This window comes from Mastigoproctus giganteus, chromosome 12, assembly GCF_048544385.1.
Source record: "Mastigoproctus giganteus isolate SK-2022 chromosome 12, ASM4854438v1, whole genome shotgun sequence".
In the NCBI taxonomy this organism is placed as follows: domain Eukaryota; kingdom Metazoa; phylum Arthropoda; class Arachnida; order Uropygi; family Thelyphonidae; genus Mastigoproctus; species Mastigoproctus giganteus.
The window spans coordinates 54764863-54791613 of record NC_143586.1 but is presented as its reverse complement, the minus strand read 5'-3'; the positions used below and the strand labels follow the sequence as shown (position 1 = coordinate 54791613).

The 26751-nt window shown below is 33.6% G+C and overlaps 1 protein-coding gene across 1 annotated transcript in view; it reads right to left on the bottom strand.

Moving 5' to 3' along the window:
• Positions 1 to 952: 952 nt before the first annotated feature.
• The window catches only part of senju (UDP-galactose transporter senju), a 59108-nt gene continuing 33309 nt past the window's right edge, over positions 953 to 26751 (bottom strand). Inside the window, exons 6-7 of the mRNA XM_090385780.1 lie at positions 12747 to 13233; positions 953 to 1125 (exon numbers count right to left, since the gene is read on the bottom strand). Coding sequence (XP_090241906.1) covers positions 953 to 1125; positions 12747 to 13233 — 660 coding nt within the window. The remainder of the gene's footprint in view (positions 1126 to 12746; positions 13234 to 26751) is intronic.

Genomic DNA, 26751 nt, shown 5'->3' with positions numbered 1-26751 from the left:
CTTCCCACAACAAGAGATCATTATGGGGATGTTGCCAATTGCACTTTTCAGGACAACTCTGCTCCATGTCATAGTCAAAACCGTAAATACTACTTCATAAAATTAGCAAAAGTTTTAAATTTATGAAATGTCACCCACTTGCTTAAATAAATGTAATTTATTTTGCTGTCTTCACTATCCACAGGTGCAAAAATGGTTGAAGGATAAACCAAGTCGTGCAATAACATGGCTGGGAACAGTCCAGCCCACAATCCCATTGAAATCTGTTGGAACAAAATGAGTGTTTCAGTAATGCAAAAGAAACTAAAAACACTTAGAGAGCTTCAGGAGACATTAATCCATGTTTGGTACCATGAGATTTCCCAGGGATATGTTCAAAACCTTATCCACGTCGATACCAAGATGTGCAGCAGTCATCAAAACAAGGGGTGGGCCAAAGAAATATTAAGAGTGCACTTTGTTGCATTTTCTTATATAATAAAATTATATTAGTTGCCTGTCATCCTAGTATGAGCAAAGTAATGAAAAACATCACTGCTTTCATAGAATTTTTGTTATTATAAGAACCATAAGTAGCATGTTGTTATTTTGGAGAAAAGTACTTATTTTATTGTATAAGGCATAAAAGTAAATTTTCTGTTAATTCTAATGTTCTTTCAGTTAACTTAAAAAATGAGGCAATGCAAATTATGCCAATGGACATAATACACAGCCAGTGGTAAGCTGCATTTTTTTTTTCTTTTTTAATCAACAGGTTCACTAATTTAGTTAACAAAATGACTTAGCAAGCAAAAAATATCTCCTCTGAACAAAAATGTCTGGATCAGCATTGAATCATTGAGAGGTTCATGATTTTTTTTTTAATGCCTCTTGTATCTAATTCTTTTTCTTTAGTTAGGGACTTCCATTATATCATCATCCCTGTCAGTTACTTCTTCACTGGTTAAATAGTCTAACTCTTTGACTGATCTTCATTGGTTAATGGAACTGCATGTGATTCATGCAATTCTACATCATTTTCATCAAATCCTGCAACTTCTGCAAGAGTTACTATTTCAGCCTGCAACTGATTACCATCAAATTCTTCAAAGGCATTAACAGCATCAGGATAAGTTTTCCCAGCAGCTTTTCATAAACTGAATAGAAACTTCTTCCAAGCTTATCCAACATTTAGATGTGTTTTGACAGAACCAAAAATAATGATTTTGCTCCACACATCTTCCACACTGTTTATCTCCACTTCAGCAATAAATTCTAAAAGTGAGGTGTAAATAACATGCCTTCGAAACACTCAACTCTCTGGTCCACGAGTTGCATTATGGATATGTCATATGTGGCAGTAAAAACACTATCTTAACATTAGGACACAAACTATCAGAGTTGAGAACATGAGCAGTGGAACCATCTAAAATAAGAAATTCACTTAATGAAAATTAAGAGCATCTCAGCAGGAATTCCGATGATGAAGACTGCCTGTATATGCACAAACAGTTTACAACTTTCCCAATACTTGTTTTCCATGTCTTTCCTAATATATTCTCAAGATCTTTCTTTAGCCTCTTTCACATATCTTAGAACTCATACCTTTCTTCATATTCTGATAAAGATTTAGATATTTTATTTGCTAAAAATTTCTTATATTTCTTTTCTCTAACCTTTTGGACCATGGTATTCAGATTTTTCTGTATTTACAGCCCTTCTCCCCCACAACCCTTTTACAGCCTTCTCTATAAAGTTCTCTTAAATATTTTCCTTTCTTTGTGTAAATCACTTAGCATCAGTAATGCATTTACAGTTTAAGCAAAAAGGTTTCTATATTGATTAACCCTCTTTTACTTGCACTCTAAAGCAGAACAAATACATTCAGGTGGCATCTGTTAGACACATTTTGTTTTAATTATAAAAAAATTAATATTTAGCCTTTTTACTGAAATGAAAACATTTTAGTAATTATGATTTGCTAAACTCAATTATGGAAAATACTGAACAAAAATAAACAAGAAAAACCAATAATGTTTTTGTTGTACAGGTATGCCAGCTTAGTGCTCTCAACTAGGGCAATAAAAACAGAACACTAAGTGAATCTATGTTTAGCTTGATTAGAACAAAAGCACTTAATAAATTAACTTTTTATCTATGTGGTTAAGACTGATTCATTACAAAATTTAGTCCAAAATATTCCAGCTGGTAATTGTTGCTTATTACATAATTTTAAAATATCAGGAAATGAATTTTCAGAAACAATTCTATATAAATATAATTAACTTTATTTGCCAACAAAGTATAAAGACAAAATAAAATACAAATTCATTATTGATTGTTAAATACTGTGTTTTCTATAAAATAAAGTCATATAGTGAATAACTTTGCCACTGACTATCACAATTTTTTTTTTTCTCTTTTTCTTTTGTATTTGAAGAATCACAGTTCAGTATAATTAATAGCTTGAAATAATAAAATTACATACACATTATCAGTGTACCAAATGTACATAACTATATATACATCAATATATATATATATATATAAAGTATAGCATGATATTTACAGTTAGAACAACAAAAATACTTTTTTCTGCTATGTTACATGAGCAAGCTTATTGTGTTTACTGACACTGCTGGACAATAAGAAAAAAAAACAAAAACTACATTCAAGAGTTTGTTCATTTTTGCAATAAATTCATGACTATAACCCATTTTACCAAGGGATATCACTGACTAGAGATATCAATGCTGATATTCAAGATTAAAATTTAAACAAAATTGAGGAAAAGCTTTTATATGTTTTGATAATTATCAGAATAGCATTTAGATGTGCTTTTTATGAGTGGACTAGATAAAGCTAAACGAATGTCTAAAAAAAAAAAAAAAAAAAAAAGTCTCTTTATGGGACTTTTTTTTAATAAAAAAAATAATGCCTTAATAAAAAAAAAAAAAAAAAAAAAACGCACTATGACCAGACAAGACAATCTCACCTATTTACATAAAATGCATATCATGTAAGTGCTGCTATGATGATTATTTTAGCTTTCTTTGGTGTAATGCCTATGTTATCTAAGTAATATGTTTTAAATAAAAAGTCATGTTTTCCTTAAAAAAAAAAAAAAAAAATGGTTTAAACTTTGTTTTTACAATCTTTGCAAAAAAAAAAAGACATACAATGATGAGATTCATAAAGTGTTGAAAAGTTAACATTTTCAACATTGCAACAGGTTTTTCCACACATTTTTCACTTCACAATAAAAAAAAGTGTGTATGTGGAAACAGACATTATACAGATATGGTGGGGGACAACATATCTAGATAAACCCATTAACTTAAGAAGTAACATATAGATGTGCTCAATGAAAACACCAACTTGGTAGAAAACAACCTGTATTTACTCTTTCAATATCATTAATTTTTTGGAAAAACAGTTTTCATCATAAATTAATGTCTCTAGTACCCTATCTTTTTGCATATCTTCTGATGGGTAATACTACACACACAGAAAGTCACTGAAGTAAAATTTGGTAACACATCCAACATAAAATAACTAAGTTTTGCGTTTCAGAGATATTAAATGTTAAAATGCATATCCTTTTATTTACTCTCTATATATCTGCATGTACATTTAATCATATACTGTGCATTTTGTTCTGATAATTAGGAATTAATACTTTAAAACAGACATTAATATACAAATATTTTAATACATTACAAATTCAAATTAGCATTCCAGGATCACAACTTGATTACCATTGTCTCGCTTATTCTATTGCAGCAAACAAAATATTGTATACATGTATAAGATAAAGAGTTCATTGGGAACATTAAATAAAGAATATGTAAATTACTTTTTTGTGCACATAATTCCTTTTATCTTTAATTGCTTCATCAAAACTTACGTAAAGATACAAAGAATGTTGAACAGTAGTGAGCAAGCATACTAGTTCCTTTTTAATTATCATTCCAAGTAATAAGTTAATTTTTTGCTTGAGAGATTGTTTTATAAATTTCATATTGTTTTATATTTTTTCCTTGTTCAATTTTTTTTTTTTTTTTAATGAAAGGATTTCCTGCCTTAGAGGTTCATTATGGTCATCCCTGGCATACTGACTATTTTGGTCATGGTGTGCTGGCTCATGAAAAAGTGTGCATACAAGTTGATTTACACGTTGCATTGGCTCAAATTCACAGGGCTTTCTATCTCTAAGATTTACTAATTGAGTTGCACAGACCTGACCAAAAAAGGTATTTAGAACTGACATAACATACATCACCCAAACTGCCATTTGTGTTGAGCCCAGCTACTAGATTGTCTCAAACAGTGCCTAATATGACAGACTTTCTACTGATCTATGAATATAACTGAATATACAAAGTTGTATGTTCTTTTCCTGTTCAAGCCTTTTGTATGTGACAGTTTGTATTTGGGAAAAGAAAAAAATAATGTAATTTTACCAATCTGTCACATGGAGAATTCTTCATCTTCATAATGAATTACTAGGTACTACACACCTCTTCAAAAATGAATTATTTCAAGGTAACCTGCTCTGTAGGTGGGAGTTCTCAGAGTTCTGAGCTATTACAAAAAAAAATCTATTTTCTTCATTAATACAAGCAAAAGAACAATACAAGATGTTTTTTTTTTGTAATAAGACAAATCTCGACCTTCAACTGTGGGTTGGTATTGCACCAACTCAATAGGTTTGAAGTAGTATACAGTATAACATTGAGGAAACAAGTGACTGGGGAATCAATGAGAAATATTCTCAAATGCTACCCACTATAAACTTCTGGGTTTTAGAGCCTATTTATATCTCTGTGCAACCATCAAAGGAACCAGATTTTGAAATGCCACATTTGAGTTGTACTGTATATGTGTGGAAAAAACTAGTACTGGAAATCCATTTTTCATAAATATAGTTTACGTAAGACTTAGGATAAACATACCAACAATTATGGTATATGGTGGACTCAAACTTAGCCAAACAGATTAAATATTTAAGCAAAAAAACAAAATGAGGTAAAATGAAAACTAAAATACAATAAACTAGCAACTAAAGAAAATCCTTTTTTTTTATAAACATAAAAGTTCACAAGAGAATCCTTGGGATCCAGCTTTGTGTCAAGAACAATTAAAGTGATTACATTAACTTATTCAATTTAACTTAGTAATATTATTTAAAATAACATAATTAACCATTTAAAAATTTATTTTATAGACTGAAAATCTAGGCCTGAGTAGAAAATTATTTTGAAGTTTTTTTTTTTCAAGAGCATCAGTGGCTTAGACCACATTGCTCCATTGTTGTATATTATGTATGTGTGTGTGTGTGTGTCCAATGGCTGATTTGCATGTTATGCAGGCCGAAAAACCCAGAATAGCTGATGGGGGAACCCTACTCCCCTCAACCCAAGATCAGCTTTGCTACAGCCCTGATTGAAGAGACCTTTAGATATTCCTCCAGTCATTAACAGGATTTGAACCCAGACCTCTCCAAGTAACCCTAGAGGCTCACATCTGGTGAGTATGGGCTTGGCACACCCAGGGTCCTGAGCTGGATATCATCATTCTTCTCTTTCTTGGCGATTCCCTTCTACTTCTAATTTTTGTTCTCTCTCTCTCTCTCTCTCTCTCAGGGTAACTTAAATTTTTTTGGCTGGTGCAGCAAAAGTCCCAGGCTTCCTTTCACCATATGGCTAATAATAATAATAATAATAATAAATGACAAAAACACTGTACTCTCACAGAGGACATTTGTTTGTTGATATACAAAATACTTATTCTGCTTTAGGACACATGAAAACTAAGACTTCTGTGCATTTTTGCAAAGAAGTTCTTAATAAAACATTTACATATGACTACCCCTATTAGCTTCTTTTCAGCATCTCATACAACCAAAAGATGCCCGAAATTCTAAGAGAATTTCATTTCTACGAATACTAGTTTAAAAGTTCATATTTTTCTACTCTAACTAGGTATCTATCTACAAAAACTACAGGAGATTTAATGATGGTTCAACACTCAATGGGTAATTTCATGAAATGATAGAGACTAAAGGATAAGCATTATTTGACAGTTACCACATTTTATAGAAAATTTCAAGAGCAGCATTAACAAATACAATTGCAAAAAATAAAAAAGATAATTTTAGTAAATAGAAAAAAAAACTTGTAAAAACTATTTTTACATACTGAAGAATAAAAGCAGTTATACCTGTTTTCACAAAAAACAGGTGTGTTCAGCTTTTAAAAGTTTGATTGCTTTTCATTTACAGAGAAATAAAAATTTTCTATTCAAACAGAACTGCTGCAAATTTTATTTATTTTTTTAATGTATGGCAGCTAGAAATGCTATGGTATGTAGTCTATTCAAAACTACAAAACAAAATTTATAAATAACACTGGTTAGACACAAAGAAATAGGATCATGTTAAAATGAAGACAAATGTATCTAAGTGCCAAAATGAATATAGCATCAATCATACTTTTCATGTTGGAAAGGGATGCATTTTCTTCTTTGTATCTGGGCACTTAAGTCTTAACATAAGTTGATACATAGTGTTCATTAAAAAAAAAACAAAAAAAAACAAAGATATATAAGGATATAAACACATTATACTGAAACAAATAAAATAACAAAACTGAGATTACAGCTCATTATAGCATCAATTTTGCTAAAAACTGCTGAATACAAACATACAAATTACATACATAATAAACACTGCTCGATTGCTTGATGTTATTGCTCTATAAAGATCAGCTGTTATTTTCTTGTTTTAAAACTGATTAATATGAAAATATTTAGAAATAACTAACATTTCAATAATTTATTTACAATAAATTATTGAAGCTAATAACAAAAAAATTCAAACACAGCCCAAAGGATAAATACAGGGTATAGCAGTAAAATAATATGAATACCTTCAAGAAAAGAAAAAAAAAAAAAAAATGTATATTTTGGCACAGGGGAAATCAAAGTATGCATTGAAAATTAGTAAAGTAAATATTTTGTTGAACAGTTAAGGAACTATTCCGTTACAAAAAAAAAAAATAATAAATAATAATAATAAATAAATAAATAAAATAATACTGATTTGCTGGGAAATGTTTATTTTCAAATAAATTATTTGAGCAATGTTCCCATAAGAGAATTTGTTCATTCATAAATTAACAGCTGCTTTCTTCAAACAAAAAATAGTATACATATTTTTTAAAAATCAGGTTGAGAGATTAAAATTTTCCTTGTTCTTTCTTTTTAAATACATTTTTAAGTTATATACTAAGAAAAAAAAACCAGCGTGTTCTGAAAAAGAATGTATGTGGGCTAATCTTTAAAAAGAATTTTATTTGATGAAAAATTTTAAATACTGTATTCTGTTTTTTATGTTTGAATGGCAAGTGAGTAGTTAAATCTAGGTAAAACTACAATCTATATAAGATAATTTGCAGGTTGCTACCTTTGGAATTTCTCTGCTTGTAATCATTACTATATGTCACAATTTTGCCTGATGCTGAACACAGTTATGTGGAAGTTTTTCAGTGGCTTAATATTGTTGGGATTCTATATTTAGAAAATTTTAAAGTTTTCTAAATAAAGAATCCCTATAGAATAGCTTAAGTTCATATGAAAATGTATATTCAAACCATAATGATATAATTAAGAAGTTAAATAATGTATAGGTACAGTGCAAAAGCATCAATAATACATAGTTAAACAATGTAAAACAACCCTGTGATCCCCACCAATAAACAAGACAAGTTTTTTTAGGGGTTGTAAAAAAAAAAGTCGTTTGATGGCAAAAAATACCAAACATTTGAAATTTAGTTTTTAAAATTAGTTAGTTTTAGAATTAAATTTTTATTAGTTGTCAATGTTAAATTTCATTATTTAGTAAATTGATTTAACCATTGTGTACATGCAAATATATATTCAGTTTACATTATTATTTTTTTTAATAAACAATAATGCTTAATTGAAACATCAAATATCATGCTATGTTATATTTTTTCCCACTGTTGATGTTTTGGAGAAACAACAGGCTATATTGCTTGCCCAATTATTGGTAATATATAGTGTATGTTGTTAATAAACCTTGATGGGAGACATCACAGTTTTGGTTGGGAAAGTGCAGGTAACAGATCATGTTTATAACCTGCTGTGTCACAAACCAAACAAATAGCATAACTATAAGGGTATTTTTCTGTATATAGTTTTGAGGGATGGAGAACGATAAATGTTGAACTTCATCAAACAAGTGAAGTTGATTAACCAAAGTTGGCAAGCATATTAATAAACATCATAAAGTAAAAGGTATGTGACTAATGGTTAAGAAATAAGGATACATTATACCTACTTATCTGGCAATGTTCAAAGGTTCAACTAAACAAATTAAAAAAAAGTTTACTAATGTTTGTTTATTAATATCCAGTTATACTTATAGCAATTTACATGCTAACTTTAGTATTAGTAATGGCCGCATGGTGCAATAAAGCCTATGGCTTATGCTGCACCAGCCAAAAAAAAAAAAATAATAATAAATAAATAAATAATAATAATTAATAATAGAAAAGAAAATTAAACCTATCATCCTATGCACTTCCCTGACCCGAAGGTACTATCCAGATGACCTTTCAATTTTCCCAAACTGTCAGCCTCTACCACCCATGTAGGCAACTTATTCCAGTAATTTATAACTCGCTGGCTAAAATAAAACTTCCTGCAGTCCAATCTAAACATTTCCCCCCGTAATTTGAATTTATGTCCCCTAGTTCTAGCATCATTTATAATCTTGAAAATTTCATCCTCATTCATTTTACTGATGCCTCTCAGAGCCTTAAACACCTCAATCAAATCTCCTCTAAGGTGTCTAGTTTCCAAACTCTGCAACCCACATATTCGAAGTCTTTCTTCATAAGGACGCCCTTTTGCCGATCTCACCAGGCGAGTTACTCGTCTTTGCACCCTTTCAAGAAGCTTGATGTCTTTCTTTAGGTGCGGTCTCCATGCTTGAACACAGTATTCCAAGTGTGGTCTAACAAAAGCCTTATATAATGGGATTATCACGTCCCTATGTCTACTTGCAAAAGTTCGATAGATCATCGATAGGACACCGTGGGCCTTCCTTGCAACCTGTTTACAATGCTCAGAGTATACCTTACAGGTTAATTATTTTTGAAAGTTTTCAGGTTTGTGAATGAAGATTTTTACACTCATGCTAATATTGGCTGCAGAATGCTGGCTCCTGACAGAAATTTGAACTCCATTAAGAATACCATTAGCTGATGTATAAATGTTGTACCGTGCAGAATTTTATGCTGTTTGGATCATCTAGGTGTACTGCATTCTGATTCCACATGCCTGGTCTAGAACCTATTTCTCTGTCAATAAAATGGCAGAAAGCCCACAAAAACACACTTAAAAAGATGTAAAAGTTGTAAATACAGACCACATCTGACCAAAGAAGACAAAAAAAAACCAAAAACAAATTGTTTTAATGCTGATGCTCATATAAACTGAAAATCTCCAATCTGTAAAAATAGGAAAGCACAATAAATGATTGTAAATGATGTGGTTTAGTATTATTTGAAGATAATAAGAAGGATTTAATTCAAAAACTAACCAGTAAAGAGTGAAAGCATAAAAAAAGTACTAATTTCACAGATGAGCAGCCTAAGGGTTAACATTTCAGTAGTCAAGTGTCTTTTGTAACACCATTAGTCTTGTGGATGGCTATTTTCCTCCAATTTAAAATTAATTTTTGCACTTGCAGATTTCTTTTTTCTCATCGATTCAGATGACATGATATACACAAAAAAAATAAAATAAAAAGGGCCTGACGTAGCCAAGTGGTCAGGAGCGTGAGCGCAGTAGCATGCTCTCTTTGAGTGGACCGGGGTTCAAGCCTGTGACTGCTAAATACAATTAACATTTGTACTGATTGATTTATTGTAAACTCCACTGACGTGGTGGTTCTGCAGGAGTACAAACAAGAAATTTTAACCTCTGGGAGAAAAAGTGCAGTCATAAATAACTGGATCATCTGATGCTCAATACTGTAACTAAGTTGCTCTTTTAGTGTCATAGTGTGTATATAAATCAAAATAGATGACAGTAAAAATCTATGCATTTCAAACTGTGTAGAGGAAAATCTGTCTAATTCCTTGAAGGAAAAGATGATTTTCAAAAGTTTCATGGTATTTCCTTTACCACTTTTTTCATTGAATGAATTGCTGTCCTTAAAAAAAAAAAAAAGGTAAAGTGCAGCCATTATCAACCCACTGCAGGATGGAAGCCTCCTCAACAATTCATGCTGAGGGAAATGGACCATAATCTGCCACGCTGGTCCAGTGCGAGTTGGCAGATCGACCATATTCAGCAGTCAGGGGCTTGAACCCCGGTCTACTCAGAGCGTGTGCTACTGCACTCCTGCTCCTGACCACTCGGCTACGGAGGCAACCTCCATAGATTTTTGCTGTCCTTATTACACTTCAACTTCATACACAGTAATAAGCTCAGTCACAAAAACATCTGTAGGATGAAGCAATTAAATTTTGACTATTCCTCAAAATAATAATGGCACTACACTTTATTACAGTAAAAATACAGAAACTATTTATTTCTAAGTCAAGCAGGAAACTTAGGAAGATGGAAATTTTTGTTCAAGTGCTACATTATGAAATACTATTGTTATTACAGACCATGTTTAGAACAGTAAAGATTTACAAAAAAATTTAGCCACTGAATGATATATGATGTACGGGATCTTTCAATTGAAATTTATTCATCAGCAAGGGAAAAAAGTGCTGTCAATTTAAAGCTGCAGTATAATGATTTTGATTCAATTGTGATTGGTCAAAACAGTTTACATGCACATTAATAGCATGGTTGCTAAAAATTCACTAAAACTTTTAACAGCATTGTCTGGTTGTAGCAGATCTTCAGAATTATTTAGTCTTAGGTGTGTCAAAAACCAGCATGAGTTCTTGAACAAATGGCCTCACAGCCCATCTTTCCCCTCCAATTTCTCTTTTCTGTAATCCAGGACAATGGTATGGGTCCAGTGTAGCTGACCCATGCCCCCACTTTCCAATGATCCTATTTAGTTCATAATCTGTACATTTATTAATCCACTCTAACAATTGTTTCACTCTCTCAGCACTAACATTGCCTACACTCATTCTTTCACAATGCAACATGGCACCATCTACTTGTGCATAAATAAAATAACTACATGATTACATAGAGAACAGGAACTTTGCACTCTAGGATTGAAACTGATACCAAAATAATAACACATTTGGAATAAAATAACTGCTTGATTACACAGTAAACAAAGTGTCACTCTGAAATTGAAATCATAATGAGAGTGGTCCACACAGACAATTATTGTTTTCCAGTTTAATTTGCACTCAAATTACTTACACTACTAACCCATAGCTGATTTCAAATCATGTGGAAACTATGAATTAGGGTAAGACAGGATAAGATGAGAACTACATCCCTGGAGGTGCAAGTACCAATCATGGGCAACAGTTTTAAATATAATGGTTGACTATTGTCATCCATGCTATTACTGAGGGGTAATTAATAGCAAAGCCAGCAAAACTATGCCTAAATTTAAGTGCAATTCAATCTGAAGTTTAGTTAGTACTTTGCATCTTAATATTAACAAATACTGCAGTTTGAATGTTAAGTTGATTGCTAATGATTTGACAACTGACCAAAAACAAATCTGAAGGGACCACTATCACAGTAAAGCTGAGCTACCCTATGAAGGATTGGGAGGTAAAAAAAAAAAAAAAAAAAAAAAAGCACACACACAGAAATAGCTTCAAACAATGCTACAGCTGTAGTGATTCATGTTAACCTTAACATGAATCACTACTATATACAATACTAACCCATACACATTTTGCCAGAGGCAATTTTTTGTGATAATTTTACTATGTACAAAGTGTTCCACAATGTATTGCCAAAATTCAGAGATGTATTTTAGAGGTGATTTGGAGCAAAAAACTCTTCCGAACCACAGATAAATTTTATGCCATTATTAAATTAAGTGCAAGTTTAGCATAGTGCAACAAGCTGGCATTGCTGTAACTTCTAGCCTGATTATGCATGGAATGTTATTCAACATGCAGCAAACATTTACAAATCAAAATCTGTATGGGATTCTAACTTCTTGACTCACCATGTTACATAAACTTCACAAATGAAATTAAAGTTTCATGATGTTGTAGATTTTATGGTCAGTAGGTCTTGCATAATCGTACAGTACAGTACTTATAATTACACATTAACTAGTTTTAAAAATAAATTAAACTACTAGACACGTAACTACTACACACAGAACCATTCCAACTCAAATCAGGCATATACAATTTTTTGTGATGTCACTGTGCAAAAACAGTAACCCTTTATAAAAGCAGTTTTAATACTACAATAAAATCCCTCTCCCCCCAAACACAACTGCATTGAAGTACTCTGTTTTTGAAAAGAGTTACACTGTGTCAGGCACAAAGCCAAACACTATTATACCTAGCATGATAGTGTAAAATGTCTATTAAAAAAAGATGTTACTACAAACAGTTTTATGTAGTGTAACAAATACTTGTATTGTACCTAATGGTAACAATTATGTTGAACTAACTGAATTGTTATATGTACTGCAGCTGACCACAAACTAACAAACATTATATCAATATATTTCTACCTGGTTGACTATTAACTATTCAGTTGCCACTTACTTATCTACATACACTGAATATTCTTTGTAAAACTACCTGCCATATTATTTTTTTGTTCTGAAGTTTCTGAGCGACCCTTATTAACTACAGGATTCTGAGAATACAAATATGTAGCATACGACACAATAGTAATGGCTGCAACTGTAAAAAGATTTATGGATATGCCAAAAATGAACCAACATAGCACTGCTGTAAACATCAGTTCTAAGGCACTGGCAAATGTTTTGAGAATGGAATTTAAATTTTTAAGAAAATAAGAAGTGACAATACCAAAGCCAGCATTGTTTACCATCACAGTTATAACCATGGGCTGCAGCACAGATTTAACTGCACTGGGTGAAAATGAGGTTAAAGCCTCTCCCTTTACTGCTAGAACTATTAAGTTGCACACTATAGAATCTGAATACATAAAAACATTCTGAATCATAAGATGAACTTCTGCTGCTGTATCTTTTAGAAGGTACTCACTATATACACCAGCAAAACAGGAACAAAATACCTAAGATTTAAAAAATAATAATTAAAATAAAAAGGGGGTAAAAGGTGACATATACTGAAAGAAATAGCTGAAACATCAACTAAAATTTAAGTAATAAATTTAGTAAACAAACATTTGAAAGCAACAAAGGTTAAATGTCTTTTGTATCTTGTATCCACCTCTGCAATACACAAGCTACTAACCTATGCAGTTTAATAACTGCCATTAAATTTTGAATTTTAGGAACTGCAAGCTTCACTTACAAATACTAGTTAATTTAAATATTGAATTTAAACAGTGATACGGCAAGGAGTTTAAGTGAGATTTAATTAAATGTCAGTTAATGCCATTATAGTTGAGTATTACAAAGGTAAATCAAAATGTCACAACAATTTATTATTAAATAACAATATATTAGATAGGAATTTTTTAAAGATTAATTCTCAATGTAATCCAGTGCTGTGCAAGCACTTTTATTTTCTACAGATTCTTTGCACCACTTTCATCACTTGGTTACTGTCATAAAACTGATCTCCCTTCAAAGAGTTTCCCCCCCCCCCTTTTTTTTTTGAAGTGTCCAGGGGCATGTTTATGTTGTTTTTCCTGGGGCATAAAACTGTCTGTTTCAGACTAAGTAGGGAGCTATGAAAGCACATTCTGTTTTGGAAAGCATGGAGGAAGAAAAAGGGTGATAAAAAGAACTGCAAAAATATCAATGGGAAGTCAATCATGCTTTAAATTTATACGAAGAAGCATGTAAGAAGAAATCTAAGACATCTAATAAAGGCTTAGCAATTAAACCAATGATACTGATTCGAATGAATTGAAGATAGCAAGCTGATTTAATTGACATCCAGTCTCAATAAGATAAGAGAATTTAAAATGTTCTTACACCAAGATCAATTGTAGAAATAAGTATAATCATATTCCTCAAAACGTAAAAATGTTGAAGAAATTGTTTTGTTTTATTGGATATGTTTACTATTTTTGAGGTTCCGTGTATTCTCCAGCACATTAAAAGGCCTGAATTTTCAAATAAATAAATAGGCACTCCCTGACTTACGCAATACTCGACTTCTGTAAATTCGCCTTTACATAAATTTTTGCTAGCCGGTTTACACCGGCTAGTTTTTTTAAGTTTTTTTAAGTTTACACTTAAAAAAATCATGGAAACGTATTTTGCATCCCATAGGAATAAATGGAGGTATTGTGAAAGCATCGCAATGTGAACCCAATAACACATTTTTTTAGTAATTCATTCCAAGACCTCAGAAGTTGAAATCTTCGCTATATAACTAAGCTATTTATCTCTAAAAGGTCATTTTTTTAATGGAGTGCTACCCTTTCACCATTATCATGAGTTCTGTTATAAGAATCAATTTTGAATGGTTTTGTTGATAGTTTTCTAAAGAACATTTCTGGAGGTCATGACCATAAAACGTAACTGAAATGACAAAACTTCGGCTTTTGTGGCGCAAAAGCCGAAGCAGCTTTTGCGCCACAAAACTACAAACAAAAACGACCATAAAACAATTTGCACTTTCTGGTTTATTGGGCTTTTCTGTTAGTGCATCTAATTATAAACAGGTAGTAAAATCAATCTTATTGCATTTGCGATAATCCTGATGACTGGAATTCTGTGGGTTTTTACATTATTATGGTAAAATGTGTTCCCCTTCACTGAAATCTTCAATCATATAAGAAAAAAATAAATTTTCAGAATCTTCTCTTCATTCCTATTTATTTATTACAATGATGAAGGGAAAGCGGCCAACGGAAAGTGCAAGTGGCGGCAGTGATAGGAAATGAAACAGAATTGATTTAGAAATGAAGATGAAAATGATTAAGTAAGAAGCAGGACAAAGTTTGTCATCTATTGCACGTATAAAATCAAGGCTCAGGGATCAAGGCATTTAAGATCAACAGTGATCATAAAGCAGTGTTCAGGTGCTATATCAAAGATGGAAAAGCTAAATAATATGGATGGAAAATCAGATTCAGAACAAGTGCCCGAGGCTAATGGCCATTCAGGCAAAAGCAAGTGGTATTTATGAAGATATTAAGGATAAGTACAGCAAACCCCGCATCAAGTTTGTGGCAAGCAACAGGTGGTTTAACAGGTTTGAGCATCGCGCTGGTTTCCACAACGTTAACGTATGAAGTGAAGTCACCAGTGCCAATTCTGCAGCAGCAGAGAAATTTTGTGATGTCTTGGAAAAAACCCCTTCTAAATTTCCACAGCCCTCAACCTCTGCAGTGGTGTACTTATCAGCTAAAGACGTTGATTCTGGCAGCAATGCTCAAAAGGTAAAACTTGCTGATATTATGTCTGTCCCCTCCCTTTTTTTGTAATTTTATAATTTTGAAATTTTTGTAATTGCGTACTTTTGTAATTTTTCCTATGCATGAGATAAAAAAAAATTGAATAAATAATTCTATTTAAATGTTCGTCAAACATTTATTTTTTGCTTCAATCAAATTCGGCAAGCATAGTTGTGAGTGCTGCATAAGCATTTAGGGAAATTCCGACTTATGTAAAACTCTACTTATGCAGAGTTCCGCGTAAAGCAACACTTATGTAAGTTGGGGAGTGCCTGTATTGAGGAACTATGGTCTATTTGGGATGAAATGAAGGAGGACATGCAAGAGGGGGGAAAATTATGCACAGGACATCCTGGACAAACTTGGTTAACAAGTGAACTAGGATACTGAAAATATGTTATGCTTATGCATTGTACAACTTACAAAAACAGGGCATATCGCAAAGGAATCAAATCAACATTTGGTTCTCCAGTGAAAGTAGGTCTTACAAAAAAAAAAAAAAAATTAAAAAAAAAAAGGAGGTTATGACTTCCTGATGAAGCATGATTGACAGCTTCAGAACTTCAATTATTATGAATCCAATATAAGCAAAAAGGCCTTTGTACTCTAGATTCATATTAATATTGAAATTATTGTGCCAGAGAGCAAAAACGGAAAGAAAATGACAGGTTGCAGTTAAAAATACGTTTAATGTTACTTAAAAATATGTTGATGTTCACATGAACAAAAATCACAAGTAAAAATTATACAGGAAAGTAATATATAGCTTTCGAAATGGAAGACATCCTTCATCAGTTATGACCGTTAATCTAAAATATAGAACTATGTGCGTGCCATGGCAGTCGTGTGTGGTGAACTACCTGTATGCAACAATTAACTGTTAGAAGGGAATGCTTGCAGTTGTAATGCCTGGGAATGTTGTAAATGCCAACATTTGTCAGCCAAGAGGATGGTCATCTCAGTAATGGGATGGACACGACAGCTTCTGTTTCAGTTAAAGGAATCGCTACAGCATGAGATGTGCAGTGACTCCAACCAAGCATGGCGACGGTAATGGCAGGACTGATCATGATTATTGATCAATATTATTCTGCAGTCCTGCAAGATCAAGTCATGAACAGATTTGCAGGTATCAACACGATAACAGGCTTCATGCTGTGGGATGCATCTTCAACACTGTCTCGTCCACGCTTAAATCTGTAACCCAGTTTTTGACCATGGCGTATGAAGTACAAGATTCCCTTAATGTTTACCACACGTCTTTGTGAATTTCTTAGGGCAACATTTCCTTTAAATGAAGGTACTTGATGAATGCACAGTGCTTGATTCTCTGTACAGTCACCATCTTCATTCACATTCCACACTTACTCAACATCCTCTATAAAGGAGAAGAATAGGGTTACAAATCTGAAAATTTCTGTGAACACACAAGAAGAGTCACAGCACAGATTGGCAATAGTATCTTTCATGAAAGCTGACCTATATTGGAATAAAAACATTAATTCCCCCCAACTGTTAGATGTTTCCTCTGTGCAAGAAAAAAGAACAAATAATGCCAAAATAAAAAAATTACAAAGGCACATCAAGCAGAAGCAGATAAAAAAATGAAAAGAATTTTTTCTATATCCTATTTTTGTACTGTAAGACTATGAATTCTTGAAACAGATCAAGTTAGACACAACTCAAAATATTTTGGCAGTTGTAACTGTTGAAACAATATATCTTATCAGGGAAGAACTAAACAAGGGAAACTGGCATAGATGTACACCTACAAAGCAACCTATCCACCAATAAAAAAAAAAAAAAAAAAAAAACACCCAGTAAGAGGTATCAAACTATCTTTCTTGGTAGAAATGCACAAAAATATCCCTATTTGGTAGTTGAGAATATAAGAGAAACACTGCATCTAATAAATACAACTGCAAAATTAGTCAAAACAAAAAAAATACTTTGAAAAGTATTTTTTCCCCTCTTTCAATGTTTTAACCAATTCTTAGCTATGCCATAAAAAAATTCTTTTAAAAAATATTTTTTTATTATGATTTATTAATTTATCATATTTACCACAGCTCTTGTAAAATATGCAAAACAGTCACTAAAACTGAAAATAATATGCAATCTACATAGATTTATTACTTCTGCCAATTTTGTATAATCATCAGTTATTATTCGTAATAACCAGATTACTCACTTTTGACACACTTTTGGAAATTTTTAATAAACTCAAATTAAGTTTATAAGCCCTCCTTTTAATGCTCACTTGACCCCACTGATACACCTTCCTCCTGGTCTGCTTCTGAGTCTATTACTATTCATTTTCACTTCAAATAACCAATTACACATTTAGCTAATCTCCCATCTTTTCTACATTTCTTCAATTGTAATATGGTTTTGCCATTGATTTCATTCTTATAGATCCATCTATTTTTCTCAAAATTCATTTATGAAGATTGTAATTTTTTAACAATTCTTTTATTTCTTACCTGGCTGTCTATTCCATACGCTAGAATATGTCTTAGAAATAACTCACAGGAAAACCTTATCTCTCTGCACTAAGATTAGTTAATTACTGCCTCAATTGTAGAGAGCTTTAGAAATTCTGCCCATCACTGATAAGGACTTAACTCTGGCCTCTCCAATAAAACAGCAAGAAATTAAAAATTTCTTGGCATTTTATTGCCCTTTTGTCATATTAAATCATATTCTATAAGTAGCTTTATAGTCCATGTTATGCTCCTTAGTTTATTTTGAATTTTGCTAGAGATTTTGTAGGTTACTGCTTAGTATAAGTAGCAGCTTGCACCATTCAAAATTTGCAGCCATTGTTGTAGTATATTAGATCGATACGGAATAGTGTAACATATATCTTGAACTTGATAACATAAGATATAACTAGATAGTGTAATACGTAGCACAACATTAGGAAACTTTTAGCTTAGTACAGTGTTGCCAATTAAACATATTAATCTTATTAATTTTCATTGTAATCAATTAAATTGTACTTTGAGACTCGTGGCAGAGAAGAAAAATGCATGGGATGCATATAAAGTACGAGGTGACACAGAAGCTTATAGCAGACAAGCTAGTCTGTAATCAAGTCACAAAGGAGGTTAATCAAGTCAAGGCAGACTATGAGGAATCTTTGGCAAAGGATGCAAAGAAAAACAGCAAAGACTTCTTTTCTTATGTAAACTCTAGAAGGAAGGGGATCAATCAGATTGGTCCACTTGATATTGATGGTTCAACTGTTGATGATTCTGCTCAGGTAGCTGACAAACTGAATGAGTACTTTGCATCTACATTCACACAAGGAGTTATTTTGGGAGGAGAATGCCAAAAGTTTATCAAACTAACAAGGAGCTAAAGTATCTAGGAAATAAACTCATACACCGACCATTGAACAAAATTTACTGTAACTAAAATTTTTACAAATAGTATAAAAACAAATTATTTACAATAAACTACTAATTGTATATTGCGGAATACTAAAAACTGTAATAAAAGATTGTTTACCATAAAATAAGCTAAAATATAAAATTAAAAGTGCTAAAAAACCTGGAGCGATCTTTTATTACAGTTTTTAGTATTCCGCAATATACAATTAGTAGTTTATTGTAAATAATTTGTTTTTATACTATTTGTAAAAATTTTAGTTACAGTAAATTTTGTTCAATGGTCGGTGTATGAGTTTATTTCCTAGATATGAGTTTTCCCGACCTCAGAGGCCTCTTTCAGGATATAAGGAGCTAAAGGATTGTGTGATAAATGAGAGCAAAGTGGAGGAGAAATTGTTGAAGTTAAACATAAGAAAGACATCTGGGGTGGATGAGATCTATCCAGTTATATTAAAGGAGGCAGCAAAGGAAGTAAGCAAACCCTTAGCCATAATTATGAGAGCATCCTTGGATTCAGGGGAGGTCCCTACAGACTGGAGATGTGCAAATGTATCCCCTATTCACAAATGGGGTTCTCAAAGGGTAACAACAAAATTTACAAGCTTTACTGGTTAAAGAAGCATTGCAGAATTATCTAGACAAGACTGTAATTATAGCTCAGAAACGGCATGGGTTTGTTAAGGGGAAGTCTTGTCTGACCAATTTGATTGGAAACTACGATGTGATCACAAGGAACTGGATGTAAAAAATAATTTTGATATCATATACTTGGATTTCAGAAAGCTTTTGATACTGTTGCACATGGTAGACTGCTGTACAAATTGGAGTAGTATGGTATTAAGGTCAAGTTGCTGCTATGGATAAAGGGATGGTTGAGTGGGAAAAGACAGTGCTAATCAATGGAAACTGCTCTTTGTGGATTAATGTCATTAGTGTATTCCCCCATGGTTCAGTGTTGGGCTTGGTTTTCTATATTTATCAATGAAATTAATGAAGGTATATCAAGCTTAATGTCCAAGTTTGCAGATGATACAAAGATTGGCAGGGTTGTTAATGACAGTAACGACAGCATGCTACTGCAAGAGGATCTAGAAAATTTGGGCAGATGGGCTGAGAGGTGGCAACTGAAGTTTAACATTGACAAATGCAAAATACTGCATATGAGTAGCAGTAACCCCAGTGTAACCTACCAAGTGTGTGGTACTACACTCAGGAGTTTTCTGAGCAGTGCAGACAGGCTGCCAGAGCAGCTCACAGGGTCTTGTCAATGATATACAGGAATTTTGCTAGCAAGGGTAAGGAGGTTATTATCCCCTTGTATAAGGCAACAGTCAGGCCACACCTTGCATACTTCATATAGGTCTGGAGGCCTCATTTTAGGATGCAGAGGAGGGGCGGGCAACAGCCAGCCCGCGGGCCACATCCGGCCCGCGACGATGTTGAATCCGGCCCCCTCAGTAAATGCATAAATATAGAAAATCCATACCTGACTACACTCGCCGTAAACGTTCGGCTTAATTCGGTTCAATCGGGAATCGCGTCCAGTACAACAGTAACCAAGTGATTCTACGCAGTGTCAAAGAGTTATTTCCTAATTATTATTGTAGCATCGATCGAACAAAGTTCCTTTGGGTTTGACTTCTTATTGAAAAAAAAATATTGGTGCGAGATATTTTATGTTTTATGCCTTTTCTAATTATTACAATTTTTAATTTAATATAATTTATAGCCCATAAAATGAGCCAATTAAAAAAAAAAGAAAAATTGATGCCGAATGCCGCATTTTCAATGATAATTGGACATTCAGATATATTTTTTAAAAATACATTAATAATTTGGTAATTCAAGTAATATAACATTTTTTAGGTTCTGATGTTTTTAATTAAATCGTTCAATCTATTCCGGCCCGCATCATGATGCGAAAATTTCATTCGGCCCGCATCATGATACGAAAATTTCATTCGGCCTGCTGACGAAAAAAGTTGCCCACCCCTGATGTAGAGCTTCTGGAACGAGTGCAGAGGTCAATGAGATTGGTGAGGGGAACAAAGGGTTGCTCTTACCAAAAATGACTGTGTTCTGCAAATTGCAACATCTGGAGACTAGGCACCTGCGAGGTGATTTAATTTGAGGTGTAAAAGGCCTTGAATGGTTTGAGCAAACTCAATACTGATGGGATCATCAGTATTGAGTTTTTGCACACATAAATTCAAGTTGAGGAAAAACAGTTGTAGAATAGATGTGTGGAAATTTGCTAATAGCCAGCGGGCAGTTGATTGCTGGAACAAACTTCTGTCAGTCGTTGTGGAATAATAAATTCAAGGAACAACTAGACAAACTTTTGGAGCGAATGGATGAGTGAATTGGGAAGGGGGTTTTTTTTTTTTTTTTTTTGGCTGATTCTGTATAAGCTTGCTTTCTTGCATCACATGCCTATACTAATGCTAAGTGGCAGATGACAATGTATTGTGTTGACTCAGCTGCCAAAGAGGACTCGATCATTAGTATAGGATATATTTGACCAATTATATTTTAACTTTGACATGGAATTTCTGCTAATTTTATTCTTCACTTCTTATTATCTGGGTTTGTACATTCTGAAAATAGCGTGCATTGGATAGCGTATGGCTACATATTATTATGTATGATAATTTTCTATACAATGTGTGCACTATAATTTTTTTTCCCTCCCTTAGTATTAGATTATTTTCACATTATTTTGTACTTAGTTGTATAGCAAATTTAATCGCTTCCCCCCATTAGTTGGTCACTAGTTTAATCTATATATTTCAAAATTTCTAGGTTAAAGTTATCTTTTGCACCTTCTCATTCTCCTTCCACAAAAATTAATGGTCTCTGTTGTGTTAAGTATCAACTTTATGCCATCTACATAAATCTTCCCTTCTTTTTTCTACATCTGCTAATTTCACTTTCTAATAACTTTAACCAAAATTTATTTTCTACATATGCCTTTTCTGTACTTTTATTGCCACATGATTTTACATTAGATATAGACATATTATTGCCATTCTTACTTGCAATCCTGGCAGTTGATACCTGATGAAGACACCAGGGTTGTGAGTTATATGGCAAGGTTGGCCTCCGTAGCCGAGTGGTCAGGAGCGGGAGTGCAGTAGCACACACTCCTTGAGTAGACCGGGGTTCAAGCCCCTGACTGTTAAATATGGTCGATCTGCCAACCCGCACTGGACCAGCGTGACAGATTATGGTCCATTTCCCTCAACATGAATTGTTGAGGAGGCTTCCATCCTGCAGTGGGTTGATAATGGCTGCAGTTTACCCTTTTTTTTTTTTTTTTTTATTCTTTCTTCCTGATTATTCTAATTCTGTATATAGTTTTGTGAATGTACATGTATATATATATTTTTTTTTTCTCTCCTTTTCTTCTATCTATTTATCTTCTATCCTATCTATTTATACTCTTATTTTTATCCTTTTTTTTCCCCCTCACCCTCATTTCTTTATTACCTTCTTATTTCCATATTACTTTATTTTCCTTGCATTGGTGAGGTTTAGCTAATGCTGCCTTAGACTGCATTGCCTACTTTCTTCCTTCCTTTATATATTTTTACCTATCTTCTTTTTCCTCATATATTTTTAATCATGACATGGCAGAACTGTGCATGCATATTGCATATCAGTGTATAGGTTGAACCCTTCTACACAATGAGAATTGTTGCATCCAGTGTGTGTCAAGTCATTGTGAAGTAAGCAACTACATGCTTGTTGACTGTGTCACAAAAAATGGAGCAAAATTACAATTCATGTAATTACTATCAATGACATGACAAAAACGTACAAAAAGTTAAAAAGAGCTTATGGAGATCAAGTTTTATCCTGAGCCCAAGATTTCCAATGGCACAAGACCATTTTGGAAAGATGTAAAGCCATTGAAGATGACCACACACAGGGAGACCTGTCTAGGCAATGGCAGAATAGAATGTGGAAAGGGTAAGGGCTCTGATTGTGTCCAACTAACGGCTGACCGTGAGATTGATGCAGGTGAGCTGAACATGAGTCAATGAGCAGTCCATAATATTTTAGAGGAGCATATGGGAATGCACAAAATTTGTGCAAAAAATGGTGCCAAAAAACCTCAATGAAGAAGAAAAGCAAAATAGGAAGAACATTTGCCTCGACCTTCCTGATTGTTTTGAAACTGAGCCAGAGTTCCTTTAGCGAGCAGCATGGAGTGGTGCACAAAGAGTTTGTGCCTCAAGGTAAAACTGTCATCCAAAAACTTTTTACCAAAATGTTCTTGAACATCTACAGAAAAGGGTTCTGCTCATTCAAACTGAAAAGGCCAAAAACTGGTTTTTGCATCAGGACAATGCACCCTACCACCAAGCAATGTCTGTTATGAAGTTTTTAACCTGCAAAAATATACCAGTTCTCCTGCAGCCACTGTATTCTTTGGATCTATCAGCATGCAACTTTTTTCTTTTTTCAAAGATCAAGAATCACCCAAATAGACATCATTTTGGGACAAGTGACAACATTCAGAGTGCCATAACTGATGCACTAAAAGCCCTTATAGAAAGAAGAAGACTTCCAGCATTGCTTCCAGGGATGGAAGAAGCACTGGAGGTAACGTGTAGCTTTCCCAAGGAAGCTACTTTGACGAAGAGAACCTTCAGTTGTAGAAAACTTTTATTTGTAAAATAATAAGAGGAGTTTACCTCAATATAGTACGTAGAACACTTCCGTATGATACTCTCCAGAAATTAAAACGAAAAAATCGAAAACTTACATTAGAGTAAAAAAATAAATAATTAAAAACCAATTTAACAATTCAAATCAATTTAACACAATTAAAAATGAAAAAGAATCTAACGAAAATATTCAAAACTATTTTCCTTCCTGAAGCTGACAATGCTTTTCGACCATATGTCATGATCACAGGAAAGAAAATTACAGAATAGGGTTGAACCTGAAACTTAAATAGTGATTATTTGTCTTTGCACATGCGCGTAAAGGTTATTGTTAATTGGTTTTTAGGAGCAATAGCAACTAAGCCATATTGCTCTGGGGATATGCGGTGGTCATTCCCTAACCTTTCCGCATCCTCCATATTTGGTGGTCACGGGCTCAAACCCAGGTCTAATCAAGAAGCGTGTGCTATGCACTGCTGCTTCTGCCCACCTGGCTACGGAGGTGCCGCGCGTAAAGGTCCACGCATCAGAGATCAAATATGGCCACTGCACATTAACAGAATTCTCGTGTAATTTAATTTCTACAGTTTCTGCAATTAATAGTCGCGTATAATTACGTTGAACATTAAGTATTTTGGCCTTGTTAAATAAAAAAGTATGTTTTTCATTAATGGCATGAAAGGCTAATTCTGACGCTGCTGAACGAGAAGCACGAACTGAGGCTTCATGTTGATTTACATGAATATTCAGAGAAAATCGTGTCGAACCTTGGTAAGACGAGTCGCAATCACCGCAAGAAATGTTGTATACCAGATCATTAATTTGTGTTGCGAACGCGGAAAGAACCGAGCGATTGTTCAGTATAGTGTATAATTTCCGTATTGGACTGGCCACAATTTTAAATTTGGCATCTTTAAAGAATCTATTAACATATGGGACAGAAATAAAGTATTTTTTGATATTACTATTGTTGGTTGGTGTAGTATTTTGTATCCTATCCTTAGCCTGTACCCTAATTCGGTTTATTGTGGCAAGGGGATAACCCATGTTTAAGAACCTGCTAGTTAATATTTGTATTTCTGAGCCCAAAGCAGATTCCGTCGTTGAATATTCATAGGCATTTAGAAATTGATTAAAGATAATCGATCTTTTGTAGGTGAACGGGTGATAGCTATTATAATGTAGAAGCATACCAGTGTTTGTAGGTTTTCGATAGATGCTAAATTTGATTTTATTCGAGTCCTGAGTAAGCGTGAAATTTAGAAAGTTTAATGACTTTGTATCCATATCCTCCCTTTCCAAAGTAAATTTGAGTCTAGAATGAATATTATTAAATGAATGTAAAATTTCTTGGATAGTACTACTATCAGTAATAACTAGAACATCGTCTAAATACCTCCCATAGTATGTGATACGGGGTCGAAAAAGTGTCAAATGTATATGCTCAATCGTTGAGAGATAGATCTCTGACATTAAGCCGCTCAGGCTCAAACCCATTGGTAATCCAAAAAATTGTTTGTACACCTTGTTTCAAAAGGTGATATAGTTGGCCTCAACTAACAGTTTAATTAAGTGAAAAATTTCCTTAATAGGTAGCTTCGTATAATTAATCGGTATTGAGTTTTTATTTAACATATCCCAAATAATATCTAATGTGTATTCAACATTTACATTCGTATATAACGAGGTAACATCTAGTGAGAATAAATTGTCATTGTTGCCAAGTCTACAGTCTTTAAGATTATTAAATAATGTATCGTAGTTCTTAATCCCAAATTGTATTACCTGTCTAAAGGGTTTTATAATGCTATATACATGTGTAGCTAAGGATGAAAATGCTGAGTTCCTGTAGGAAACAATAGGTCAAATAGGTAATGCAGTCTACGTACTATATTGAGGTAAACTCCTCTTATTATTTTACAAATATTAATATCAACGTAGAACATATTGAGTATTACAGCTCTGATTCACACTATCTAAGAAAACTTTATTGTAAAGTTTATAAACTCAGTCTGATTACTTTTGTTTGTTATTTGGTTTTTAGGAGCATTAGCAACTAAGGCCATATTGCTCCAGGGATATGTGGTGGTCATTCCCTGACCTTTCCGCATCCTCCGTATTTGGTGGTCACAGGCTTGAACCCCAGTCTAATCAAGAAGCGGTGTGCTATGAACTGCTGCTCCTGCCCACCTGGCTATGGAGGTGCCGGATTACTTTTCTGACAGACCTTGTATGGAGTGTGAATGAAAATAGCATATGATATTATTTACTGTACAGGTGGAAGAATTTCATGCGGGATACTAACAAACACCTTCAAGTGCAATGAACACTTTTGCTAACTATTCTTGCATGTATATAAAAAAAAAAAAAAAAAAAAAAAAACATTATTATACCATGTTTGTGTGTGTAATTGAAATATAAATGAAAAATATACCAGTCACATGGGAAGCCAATGCCAATTAATAAAAATGTCAAATACTAATTAATTCAAATTCAGCAGCACCCTTGATGTACCAAGTCATAATTACATGAAATATCACTATAGATGGAGAACTTCCCGCCTGATGGGTTCCACACTGCCATCTAACATATCCCAAAGCCAGAGCAGAATGGGCAGTTTGACCTTCCTACTGGATTTGACAAGACATGGACCTGGCAACCATCACCGATGAAGACACACTGCGGCTTTGGTGCCAACACTCCATTTGGCAAACTGAACTTGGTACTCTAACCCAGTTCCCTTTAAAACCACATCCCCAGGCAGGGAGGAGACGGGTCTCTGTCTCCTCCCCTCCCTCCCTGCCTTCCCCATACTTCACCTGGTGGGGCTCGTCCCTACTGACCTCTTTGCGGATGCCTCTATCATCCCCATCCTTCTATCTGTTTCCACCCAGTCTCCCCCCCCACTCTAACTAAACTGACTGAGTACGCTCCTAACAATGCTGCCAAATTCTAATCAGCGTCAAAAAATTCAACCGCTTTCTCGTAAACCTCTTTCGGTCTTTCCAATTTCTAGTGTTTACTCCCCCCCCTTTTTTTAGGCCTTGCCACTGAAATCCTTGGAAAATAGGTGGCAGGACCTGCCAGAGTACTTAAATAATCTACTGGGTGCCTGACCTGCCTCCTCATGGCAAAGTGTGGGCAACGAT